The sequence below is a fragment of the Melospiza georgiana genome, chromosome 3 (assembly GCF_028018845.1).
Source record: "Melospiza georgiana isolate bMelGeo1 chromosome 3, bMelGeo1.pri, whole genome shotgun sequence".
Lineage (NCBI taxonomy): Eukaryota > Metazoa > Chordata > Aves > Passeriformes > Passerellidae > Melospiza > Melospiza georgiana.
This window is the reverse complement of record NC_080432.1, coordinates 83,956,610-83,969,684: the sequence shown is the minus strand read 5'-3', so window position 1 is coordinate 83,969,684 and position 13,075 is coordinate 83,956,610. Positions and strand designations below refer to the sequence as shown.

The 13,075-nt window shown below is 40.7% G+C and overlaps 1 protein-coding gene across 8 annotated transcripts in view; it reads right to left on the bottom strand.

Annotated features, from left to right (window-relative positions):
• Positions 1–13,075, bottom strand: part of ITSN2 (intersectin 2) — an 80,514-nt gene that overhangs the window by 36,176 nt on the left and 31,263 nt on the right. For 7 of the 8 annotated variants that reach the window (XM_058021658.1, XM_058021655.1, XM_058021662.1 and 4 more), the window contains 11 exons: positions 12,940–13,032; positions 11,239–11,302; positions 9,602–9,765; positions 8,141–8,338; positions 7,732–7,828; positions 5,932–6,074; positions 4,635–4,698; positions 2,345–2,482; positions 2,169–2,254; positions 884–1,146; positions 75–224 (listed from right to left, as the gene is read on the bottom strand). In XM_058021658.1, coding sequence (XP_057877641.1) covers positions 75–224; positions 884–1,146; positions 2,169–2,254; positions 2,345–2,482; positions 4,635–4,698; positions 5,932–6,074; positions 7,732–7,828; positions 8,141–8,338; positions 9,602–9,765; positions 11,239–11,302; positions 12,940–13,032 — 1,460 coding nt within the window. The remainder of the gene's footprint in view (positions 1–74; positions 225–883; positions 1,147–2,168; positions 2,255–2,344; positions 2,483–4,634; positions 4,699–5,931; positions 6,075–7,731; positions 7,829–8,140; positions 8,339–9,601; positions 9,766–11,238; positions 11,303–12,939; positions 13,033–13,075) is intronic. The other variant, XM_058021660.1, reaches the window with a different exon arrangement.

The window sequence follows — 13,075 nt, the reverse complement described above, 5'->3', positions numbered from 1 at the left end:
CATTAGTGCAGGTATAACATTTGTATAATTTAAAATTCTGTATTTCACCATATGTGGTGAAACTCCTGTCTTACCAGGGCTTCTAATTCAAGATTAAGGCTCTTCTTTTTAGAGGTCAACTTGACAATTTCTTCTTGCTCCCTGTTGCGCTGATTGAGAAGCTCTTGGCGACGGATCCTCTCCCATTCCAGTCGTCGCTGGCGCTCGAGCTCCTGCTTTGCTGCCTGAGGAAAAGTTGCATTACCTTAAATTACAGTGGAGATGCAGAACTCAGAGAGCATGATTTAATATAATGTGCTCTAGTTCTAAACAGCACAACAGCAACACAACATAATGTCTTCTCTAAAGTGCTCTCATACACTTCAGCATCAAAGAACGCAGGAAGTGATCCTACAAGATTCTTCGTGCCACACTCCTGACTCTGGATGAAAAAAAGCTTCATAATTCAGAAAGCCTTTGCAGCTTGGAATACTGCCCATAAAACAGCACATTGACAGATACTCAAAGGAAGTTACAAGCAGTATTTCACAGAACTACATAAAATATGGAAGTGTGATGCATGCACTGAAACACCAAGTAGAAGCAAATTTGTCTCAAGCTCGGCTGTCAAAATGTTATCAATTATGAATTCAGTAGAGTCTTGTTTGGAATACAAATTTTTGCAAAAATGCAAGAAATATGCCCAAGAAAATCTCATCTCTCCTATGAAGTATCTGAAAATCTTTAACCTATACCAATATTTATAACAAATGGTGTTCTCTCTCCAAGACAACCTGGCATGAGCCAGGCCAGGAGACAGAGCCAAAGGCAGCACTCAAATCCTGGATGCTGTATGCACACACACATTCCTTGGAGCATTAAAGAACAATGTGAAGAAAACAACCTCCCGCCTTTCTATTTCTTTCCTCCTTTCTTCTTCCCTTTGCCTCTCCAGCTCTCGTTGTCTCTCCAGCTGCCTCTCCATCTCCAGCTGCCTCTTCCGCTCCTGCTCCTGGCGTTCCCTCTCTCTTCGCTCCTGCTCTTCCCGTTCCTTCTGAGCCTTCCTTTCAGCCTCTCTCTGCTGCTGCTCCAGCAAGACCTGTCGGCGTTTTTCCAGCTCCATATTTCCCCTCTCATAGTTGGCTTTCCTTTTGTCCTCAAATGTCACTAAAAGAAGGAAAGGTTGTTATTTCTGCCCTGTGCAAAACACCACTCTCAAACAAGGACTTCAGTTATGCCACTAAAGATGGAAACTTCTTGGCAAGCTCAGGTTGTTCAGTCATGGATGATGTAACCATCTTCCATTTGTTAAAGTATTATTTTTATTTTTCTCTTCAAAAATACCTCTAAATTTTCCTAAGTATATTCCAACTGGGGAAAAAAAATAAAAGAAGAAAAAGTTCCAGTTTAAAAATGACCACGAAAATGACTTGAATGTAACAGGAAAGCCTTTCACTCTAAAGAATGAAAGAGGAAAGAATGCTAGAGGAAAACATAAAAGAACAGCTTTTATAAGCTGGGAGAAAACTCTCTGCTGTTGGAATGGTTTTCCAATGTGCAGGAAACATTAACACATGGATAAAGAGCTTAGTTTTTAAGGGTGCTCCCTGTTGGAGTTCCTGGTGCTAAAACTATGAGTAACCAAAACAGGATCAAGCTCAATTACTGCACACAAGGTTAAAAAGAGACACAAAGGAATGGTTTAGGCCCCAGCAACCACCCTTCCAAAACGAGAGGCAAGTTCTGTCTTGCAGTGTCCCTGTAACATTGTCAGTAACAGAATTTATGTTGTGTCCAAACTGCTTCCAGTTTGCAGAGAATTGAACTACACTGGACCCCCCTGCCTTCAGAATGGCCAGTAATGCCAGGAACTTTCAAATGAAAAAAAAATTTGCAGTAGCACAGCAATGTCTGGCCATGAAGGGTTTATTTTCCAGAATACATTATTAATCAGCACACTTTTCCTCTCCTACAGCTAAAAATAGCCCCTTGTCACTGCCTTCTCAATTCTATTGGATGAAACAGGCTGGCTACATCCACTTAATAACCTTCCTACCATCCCAGCTAAAAGGGATCTAGCTCCTGAAATGAAGGTTTCCATGGATTGGATTCTTCCTTCCACTTCCTAAAGGTGTCAGTGCCCTTCAAAACCAGCCCCATACATTAAGAACACGAACCCTGTTTTTTACCTGGCTGTTTTTTCTGTGGCTCCTCCTCTTGCACAGGTTGGTAAGATGGCAGAGTTCCATTTATATTTTCAGTATATTTTCCACTCCTGGAGGGGAACACAACCCCACCCCACCATTGTTAGAGGAACAGCACAGTTGTGTTAAATACATTACATTTCACTGCCCCCAGTGATTACCTGAAAGAAGGTGGCACCAGCTCAAGGGGCAGAGTCAGGGGCAGTGGCTGCCCAGCTTTGGCCATGTCTGTGAGGTGCATGGCCAGCACAAACTCATCAGCCTTCAGCTGCCCATCTCCATCTATATCAGCCAGGGACCTGCAGGGGTGCAGCAGCAGCACCAATTAGAACCAAACACCACAACCGCTCACAAATTACAGCTAAAACAAGGCACTGTGGAAAAACAATTTTTAAAACTGACAATTCCCGTGGAATGTTTTGGTAAAAATACTTACAATTAATAACATAAATAATTGATGAAGGGAGATATTATTTGGTTTAATCATGTACTGTTATTCAGATCATGGAATCATGGAGTGGTTTGGGTTGGAAGGGACCTTTAAGATCATCCAGTTCCAACCCCCTGCCATGGACAGGGACAACTTCCATCAGCCCAGGTTGCTCCAAGCTCCATCCAACCTGGCTATGAACACTTCCAGGGATGTGGAACCCACAGCTCCTCTGGGCAGCCTGTTCCAGTGCCTCACCATCCTCACAGTACGGAATTTCTTCCTAATATCCAATCTAAATCTGCTCTCCTTCAGTTTGAAGCCATTCCCCCTTGTCCTGTCTCTACAGGCCCTTGAAAATAAACTCTCTCCATCTTTTTTTGGCTATTTTCAGGTGCAACTTTCTTTTCAGCTTCACTGAAACGTTCTCTTCTCCAGCCTGAACAAACCCAATCCTCCAACATTTCCATAAAACACTGAAAGTGAGAAGTATCTCTTGCTTTATTGCATCACAAATAGAAGAGCTGGAAAGTGAATCCCGGACTGTTCTTAACCAGCTCGAAATGCTAGAAACCACTTTTTCAATTATTTTTTTGAAGCCAAAGAAAACATTACATAAAATTACATCAAACTCTACAAGAGGGAGCTTTGCATAGAATTCTTTTTTCCCCTTGTGTCTCCTTGACAGTGCAGGGAAGACATGAGCTGGTGCAGAGTAACTTGCAGTGGGCAGGAAAAGGATCACCTACCCCCTCTAAGGAGCAGGAGATCCTATGGGCCTACAAACTGTTTCCCACAAACTGGGGGGGCTGGTGGGGTGTGTGTGTTTGTGTGAAACCAGTGAAATGCAAGAAAGCAGAAGCTTCTCTCAAAGAACTGTCTATAGAGACAGAATTGCTGAAATGTGTCCTTAGACTGCAAAAAAGCAAAATGCTTAGTAAAAACACAGTTCATTTAAAAAGCAGTTTAAAAAAAGTCTATGAAAAACAAAAAGGAAACAACAAAATGAACACAAAAAAAAAAAAAAAAGCCCATTACACACACACACCAGTGAAAAACAAAAGCAGGAGATGATGATATTTTGTTATGTTCACACACCAGCACTACTCACACGTAACAGCACCATTATTTCAGTAATTACCACTAACAAGCACCCAGTAGAAATATTGGTAATTTCTTAGGGCAAAACTGAAATTTGGGCTGTTATTTCTCTCTACAGGGGAACACAGATCTCCTTGCATTGGCTACTGATACCTTCAGGATACACACCCAGAAGGAAAAGAAACACTGCACACCTGATCTATCTCCCAGACTCCAGAGAGGAGCAATACAACCCCACAGCCCACATTTATCTTCACAGCATGAAACCAAGCAAGCTGAGCTTTGCTGCTGCCAGAGACACAAATGACTGTCCTGGGACAGAGGAAGAAGAAAGGGAACTCAAGAGGAGATGTAAAGCTGTTGTGAATTCTGCTGGGCCACTAAATTTCATGTATAACAGCTGAGTTATGTCTGAAGGTGTAATCTAAACGGCCATCTCTAGCAGAGCAGATCATCCAAGCCTTCAGACAACTCTCACTGCTTTCATCAGCACAATAAAGGCAAGTCTTAAAAACCGTGTAATATGCAGGTATCTTTATGGAAACTGCAGTAAAACTCAAAAAAATTGAAGGGTTACTAAATTTTTAATCTTCCTCCATACTTCAAAACTAACAACCTAGATTTCAGAATCCTATTTTTGAAAGGAAGAAGCCCTCAGCTCAGCGAGAGCATCCCTGGGTCAGAAATTGAAGTTAGCACCTCTTCTATTACACAGAGTTTAACAAACACACACAAAGAATGAAAAACTGAATTATCTCAAGGTGTCTTTTAGAAATGTAACTAGTGAACAAACAGTTTAACTAGCAGCTCAGTTTCTGTTTATGATTTTAGATCTGTGCTATCTCTCTCTAACATTTATTTAATAAAGTACATTTCTTCTCTCAACACCATGAAGACATTGCATCAGTAACTAAACTCACCAAATAGTAGCCAGCTGAGTCTGTGAAAGATTTGATTGCAGAAGGGCATTCCTTGCTTGAAATCCTTAGTGAAAGTGTAAAAGATTTTTATTAAAATAAACACTTCATTCAAAGGTTCACATGAGGCAAAAAATGGGTCATGAACTGGGGCATGTTTATTTTTAATATTAATCTAATCCATTTTCATCAGTTGGTTTTACTTCCAAGCTTAACAACAGGCATTATAACCTGAGCACAATGAAGATGTAAGTATTCTCCTGTACCTTTTTCCACCCAGAGCACCAGAGCTGACATGAAAAATGGGTATTTATGGCAATCCCCACAGCTGTCACAAAAGCACTGCTGACTGTTTGCCTAAACCTTGAGCTATCACCTGGAGAGCTTTCCTTGGCAGCAAAGAATCTGATACATTTCTAGGCAGGTGGAGGAAACTTTCAGTCCAAAATTGACTGAACAAGATTAAAACATTCAGACTCTTTCCTTAAAGAAATAATTCTTTTTTAGGCAAGGGAACTGAGGCAGAGTGCTCATTCAAAATGGGAAATCTAATGCAGACACAAAACATACATAGTGACTTTGCACCTCCTGACTGCTCTCTGAGCACTCTCTACTCACTGCACTGAGGAATCCCATTTTGTAACAACTTCTGTAAAACCCTCCTCTTGTATATTAACTTGGTATGAAGTCTTTTGAAGCCACTATAATGCTGTGGCCCAGCACAGATGGCACTGGAAATCAACAAGGACTCTCTTAAAAAACTTTGGAAAAATTCCAAGCAGTGGCTGCAGTTCTGCAGTCTTTCCCAAGCTCCTTTCTTTCAAAAGATAAAGAAAGTCCAAGTATCTGAGCAGGGATAGTTGGACAGGAGCACATGTCACAAAAATTAAGGTGAATGTCCCCCAATGTCACAAGAAAGAGTCTCAGTCCAAGGAGTGATGTTTGAAAAATGCCTGCTGACTTTACAGAGCTGAACTCCACAGCCTTGTGGATCTCAGGCTCCTCCAGTCAGGTCCCACCACTCCAGGCTTCTCCTCTTCCCTGCCACAGCTGCTGCAGCTTCCCCAGCGTGTTTGGCTCCTCCAGGTCTAACACCAAGCCCAAGCCAATGAACTGAAGGTTATTTCCATTCCTTGGGTGGCTGAAATCCACTCTCTCTTGCACAGGTCTGAACACCAACATTTCAGTTTTTATTTCACATGCAAGCCAAATCCCAGGCTGAGATTCCATCCCTCAGCCTGCGATGTTCAGAGGCAGGAAACACTCTGGTTTTCCAGCCCATACCAAAAGTCATACTCACCTGATAAATATCCGCTCATGCTTTTATCAAGACTGTTAAATTTCTGTCTGTATTTTAATCTGGAGGCCTGAGGAACTGCCCAGTCTGAGGATGTAATCTTTGGTGAATTCCCAGCTAGTGATGCACTAGAGGAAGAATTTGAACTGCAATATAATTTCAAAACAAAACAAAGCAAAAAAAAACAAACCAAACCAACCAACCAAATATTAAAAGAAAACCAAAAGAGAAAAAGAGATAAAGAAATAACTCTAAATCATTTGGTTTAAAAAAGAGGCATTGGAACAGAAGATACATAGAATCTTCCAGTAACATGAAACAACTTGCACAATGTTTTACCTCTGTTAACTTGCTATAAATAATTTCATCACAAATATGGAATTTTACAGCCAAAGTAGGGATATATTTGTAAGGAAACAACATGAGGATTAGAAAATAATTTTCCTTGGGTATCACAGGCACTAATGCCCATAACTGATCCTTCTACCACTGCAGAATAATAGTAGAGGAAACCCAGGAAAACACCTCCACTATCCCAAGAGTGTTGGGTCATTGTTTAAGTAATTTTAAGAGGCATGTTAATGAATAAACATGAGAATAAAAATGGATCTGATGAACTCATAACCAAAAGCAGCTTCTAAAGCTGCTTTAATCACCATATTCCAGCTCTACCTCTTCTTTCTGTGACAATAACATGCTGAGTGGAGCTTTTCCAACTCAGTCAGTTTCTGCAGAATAGTGCTGATGGAGGGTGTAGATATACCCATCAAACTTCCATCTAAACTCCCAGCATTTTCAGTGTCCCATCTCTGAAAATCAGACAAACTCAGGAGAGCTGAATCCAGCCTGCCTTGTTTAAGGTGATCCCCCTGCTCTGTCAAGTAAAAAAAAACCAAACACTTTGAAGTGCTATCCAAAGCAATTGAGAATGCTGACAGAAACAAAGTCTCTCCAGCACAATGCTGGATTGACATCCCCTGCATGGAATGAGACAACATGATGGTGACAATGCTGCCAACAATAACACTGGAGAAGGGCTCCTTTGTACAGCACCAGCAACAGAAAACTTTCCAATTCAAAAAAGACAACCAACCAAAAAAAGATGGTTCCAGGCACATGCCATGCCTACAGTCACCTCACAGGACATCTGCTGACATCAGGTGTGTGAGGAGCCCAGATCATGCACCCCACATGCCCTGAACAGGCAGCAGGGAGGTGCAAGAGCCTCTGAGTCACTCATGGTACTGAGCTGGGGTGGAGATGCCCTCAGGACCATCCTGGGAGACACCCCTGGGTGCCCAACCAGATACATAAGCCCAGTCCCTCACTGTGTGCAAGTCCCTCCATGGCAAAGCCCTAAAATCAATGAACCAGAGCAGCTGATTATAAAGATCCATAATCTTCTATTATTCATAAAGCAAATTCACTGATAAATATTGATAAAAATTCCTATTCTAACATGCCTGCTGATGACATGGTGTCTTCTATAATGAATGAGCACATAATGCACAAACATTGCTTTTATAACCACTTAGCAAGGCTTGTCTCTCTTTACTAATGAGGTACATTCCCTTCTTTTTGGCACTGCTCATCTGACCTCCTCACCTACTTTGGATATTTTGTAAATTTACTGAAAATTACTTCCTGTGCATATAAAAACAAAATCTGTTTTTATACTTGACAGGTCATATTATATTGACTAATTTTTAACAAATGTACTTTGAGAACAGAAATGCTCTGTAAGTTTTGGAAGGTATACTACTTTAGTGTAAGATACAACAATTTTAAACTTAGCTTTCATACCTGCTAGATCCTAAATCAATTAGTGACTGTGCCTTCTGCATACTGGAACCACCAAATCCTCCTGCCATGGGGCCTAAAGAACCAGTATGAGGCAGTGCTGGAAGAAGAAGAAACAAAAAATTAACCCCAGAACTATAAAGCAACTGGGTATAAGATAATGCTTCATAATCAACATTCACTTTGACAGAAGTAAGAAAAGCTAATCAGTGGCTTGTTGTTATGATTAACTAGTTAGAACAGAATTAACAAATGTGAACTTTGGAGAAAAACCATTTGTAGGGTTTTCTGGGGATTTTTTGCTGGTTTTTTTTAACTCTCATGCATATGTTAGGATTCCTGTCTGAAATTAGCCACAGAGAAAATAAGATTCACAATTCTCAGAGCAAGTACTGGACTGTGCTATACTTACTTGAGGAGAAAGGAACAGACAAAGGCTGCAGCAGGCTGGATGTTCCATTTGGCAACGAGGAGGTACTGACAGAAGGCACCAGGGGAGCAGAGATAACCAGGGGAGGAATGGAAGTCATGGAGGTCAGAGCCATGGGAGCGAGCGGTGCGATTGCAGACACAGACGTGGGCATGGACAGATTTGGCATGCTACCCATTCCTAGAGAAAACCCAATAATTCAGGCTTTAACACTGCAGAGGCTTCAGCAAGAATCTGGGTCCCTTATGTGGGTCAAAACTACACAAAGCAACTGGTGTCTGGAATACAATGAGGGAAAATAGATGCTCATGTGCAATATTTACTTTTCTGCTAAATTTAGGCAAGACAGCTCACAGGGGAAAATACACTGAAGAACAGGAATTTAAAAAGAAAAATCTTGACAAGCAAATTCATTCTCAAGGTAGGCTTAGCTACTATTCTCACAGCAGAGTAAGATCTGGTTTTCTATAATTGCAGCTATACCTATTTCTTCAACAAGCCTGGCCCCTGAGAGAGAATTACAACCTCAAAAGCTGTGACAATCCTCCACAGGGAAAAGCTGCTGCTGTTTCTGAACTAAGTCTCTTCCAACTATCAGCCTTGGAAGAATCCACAGGGGTGAAAAGTCCTTATTAGTACCCATGCTTAGCAAAGGGTTTCTAGAGGCAGCTGCCTGAGGCAAATTAGGGCACTTGAATTACTGGCTGCACCTTGTGGAACACAACAGTGCTGGTGAGATGATGGTAAGTTATAAAGGTAACTGCATGCCATCCACAGCTCCCTGTAAATGCATGCCCTTGGACCCAAACACACGAGATTTGGTGATGGGCAGACATTTTAAATCATGTATGTAATTCATATATGCATACATTTAATTTCATCATAGAGGTGTACACGTATTTTCTAATCCAGCCCAAGTCATTATGGATATTTTGTGCTATAAAATAACACAATAGCAAGCAAGCACTGAATCCCCAAACACTATATAAAAAAAAGAGTCAAAGTAATTCTATTCAGTTAATCATATAACCAAAACAGTCTGATTCACTTTGAAAAAATATGTAAAACAGCTGTTCTACCAAAACTCTGACCTTTGCATAAATTTAACTTTAAAACCCCCATGTATAAATACGTGACTGAGTAGGAGGAAGAAAAAAAAAGACCACCAGTACAAAATGAGAGCCTGTAAGGCAGACGGTAGATGTGAGTGGCCTCCTTGTTAAAACTGAATAAATGTTTTTCTCTATTAGAAGTCTTCAAATAATCAAATTTTCAAATATATCAAGAAAGTGACCTGGTGAATTTCCTAAATCAGAATATCCTTTTTTTTTGTTTCACACTGATTCACTAAACTTTCATGGTCAGATTAATGCTTTTATTTGGCTGCAATTAACTGTGGCTTTTTTACCTCTGAACACTAAGTAATTATATATTCATAAGTACCAAAGCGAGCTGACATTAGTGGTGAAAACACTGGAGTTTGTTTCATGACAGGAGGGAGAACTGTGGGCAAGTGCTGTCCTTGCAATTTCAGCTTGATGAGTTTCATAGCTATAGAGAACTCCAGCTGATCCATTTTTCCATCCTTGTTCAGGTCTGAGAGCGTCCTTAAAACAAAACAAAATAAAATAAAATTAGAAAAGAAACAGAAATATAACATTTTTGATCTATGAGAGGCTTTCCTACTAGATTTATTTACTGTTTTTTCACAGGAAAACAAGAAACTTACTGCAAAGTAAATTCTCAACTGTGGATAACTTTCTTACCTGTGAGAAGTTTGAGCACTCACTTCTGCAGAGTTCAGTTTTGAGGTTCCTATATATTAAATATGCAATTCCCAAGAAAGCAGGAAAGCTTTTGGGAAAGCAGAAATCTCCTGCCCAGTGGATACACTTGTTGCCTCTGCTGCAAGCCTCTGCTATGCTTTTCTTTATGCTCCCAGTCAGAATAATTATTTTAAATTAATCCTTGGTAAGGTAAGGAATTGATGCAAGAATCTGTAACAAGATGCAGGAGGATGCAGGAACCTCCTAAAGGCACCATACACTGCTATGAAAACTTCATTAATTCACAGTGGTGAATTAACCTCCCAGTGGTGAGGTTTTCTGAGCCTGATACCCACACTCTTTTCCTTCTGACAGTTCTCCAAATAAATACAACAGGAAATATAGGCAGCAGTGCATACATAACCTCAACATTTCTGGTCAGACAGGTAATATAAAATTTTATTAACATTTAAGTATGCAAGGACCAAGCACAAGAACGTAAATAAAATTAGGAGAAAAAAAATCAGACTAATGTTAAGCTTCATTTTTCCTTTGATTCTGTTACTGCTCAGTACAAAGCCCAAGGTCCCATAGAAAAATCTCCCTGCCCCTCTTTTCCAAGCACTGAGGTTTAATGGTAAACATGATGGTGCTGCTGGTTTGACTTGATGATCCTAGAACACTTTTCTAACCTTAACAACTCTGTGATTCCATGTTGCTGAAGGAAAAACTAACTTCCATTTAGTTATTTGCTTTAACACTTTTTCTTAAAGTTGTTCTTAATTATTATGAGCCTCCAGTATGTGTCTTTGAGCACATACACCCCAAACTGAGCACAGGATTCTAGTGAGGACTGAGGGCTTACAGAGAAGAAAACATTTCAAGTGTTGCACTCACCACATCTATGCTGTAAGGCACAGCACTTTTCCCAGTTCCTGTACTACAGCATTGCTTGGTAACTCACATATCAAAGCTGTCCTTCTACTTTTTTTTGTGACTTTAGATTTTTTTCTTGTCTTCTACTTTGTGTACTTCAAGCCCTTAATATAGTTTAAAAATACTGCATTCAGCATGATCCAATTTGAAATAACATCATTAGAAAGATGTAAAAATTACTGAGTTTTAATTAATTGTTGGTCCACCACACATGGGCTGAAACCTTCCTCTCTATTAAATAAAATTAAAACAATGACCCAGACAACACTTTCTACCTCGACTGCTGAAAGCCTCTGTGAAACACAACACAGGAAAGGTAGCATTTGAATACTATGAATCTCCTATCTTAGAAAAAACAAACAATAAAGAATACCTTACCATATTTGAGCAAGGATAGAAGATGGCAGACCTGATTGCAAGAAAAAGGTACGTGCTTGATCACCTGTGATAAACAAAGAACAAAAGAGAGGCTTTTATACCAGAGACAGATTTTTGAGGAGCTCAGCATGCTCTTGGGGGATTAGGTTTTTGAAATAAACCCCCATGCTGGATGCCAAGCTTACCAGGGCTTTTTTTCTTGCTTTTAACACTGGTGACAGTGATTGTCAGACACCCATGTATTCCATAATTCCCAATATTTGCTCTGAGAAGTGATTTCAGATAGCTATAAAAACTTTAACAGGTCACAAATTAATGGCTGCCAACATCTTAAAAGATGCATGGATTAAAAAAATGAATGAAAATTTAATGCTGCCCCAATTACTTATGCAGGAGAGGATGAGAATGCTGGTTCTTTTCTTCTCTATCCCATCTAACTTGAGCCAGTATTGTGTCTCTAGAAAAACTAGGAAAACATCAAGTTCTAAATAATATTCTTTTCTGTCAGACAACACACAATTTCAGTATTTCAGGAAGGGAGTAGGAACTGTTGTGCAATCCCATACCAAGTTCCACATCAGTTGGTACACATACAAAGCAGGGACAGTGGTGTTTATGCCTACATCTGAGTGAATTACAGATGCTTAAAGCTAAGACTTCAAATTACTCTTTCAGCTCTCTCTTATATTCATACACAAGCTTTTATTTCAAGCATTTGCCAAATAAATAACAAAGCCTGCAGATGCAGGTAAGAGCCCAGATGTGGCCTGAGGGTGGTTCCTGGCACTGCACAGTTTCCAGCTGGAGGCAAACACCAACCTCCCAGTGCTGTCTGGCCAAAGCAGGAGTTAGGTGCCACTTAGCATGTTCCAAACAGACAACTTCCCACTCGCTCCTCAGTCCTTTCCAGCCCCAAAAGAGGAAAAGCAGGGCCAGTAGAGGAACTAGATAGGGCATTACTGGATAGCTGGGCAGGCAGGAGCTGTCAGGGCTGGTCTTTAGTGCTCAGACACCCACCAAGAATGAGGCATTCTTAAATTAAGACATCATTGCCAATGAAACTGGGTCTTGATATCAAAAGCAGATTTTAGATTTAAAACCTCCAAATTGTGAGGTGCATAGCAACGTGACCCAATTGTTTCAGAGGAGACACAGCTGAATGCAACTGGAACTGACAGCAGGCCCTGCAATATGCCATTAGTCCACCCTGTCCCTGCTGAAGGCCCAATGGCCCAAATTTCAAGCAGTTTGCTAACAAAGACAAGCTGTCAGCATCCCTCTCCCTGTCTCCTCCTGCCAAACAAAGATGTTTAACAGCACAGCATTCTCTCCTCACACTGAGGAAAGACACTTCTGCTGTGTCTGGTGTCACCTGCCAGAACAGCTACTGGAAGTGCTCCCTGGCAGCCTCCCATGTGAGCACAGATTTCACCTGATCTTCTCTGGTTTCTGAAACTAGACAGAATGGCAGCACACAGTTGGTGGCTGCAGAAGTGGCAGGGTTAAACAGAACAGCGTTCCTGTGCCAGACTTGAGAGGAAAGCTTGTTAAGTTTACTAATAACCTGTGGCTGTTTGCCTGAAGAATATGGTGATTAGTCACACAACAAAGGGCTAGAAATAGGATGCAGTTCCAAAAGTGTTCTGCAAAGATATGTATGTGTACACAGAAGTTAATGTGTAATGCAGAGCTCAGACCAACCTGTAATGAACCCTCCCATGGGTTTAAGGCTATCAAACTGCTTGTCATGCTTGGCCCGCTCTTCAGAGGTGATGGCCCAGATATTTGGCCCTCCTGGAAAAAAAACCCAAACCAAATCAACAAAAAAAAACAGTGA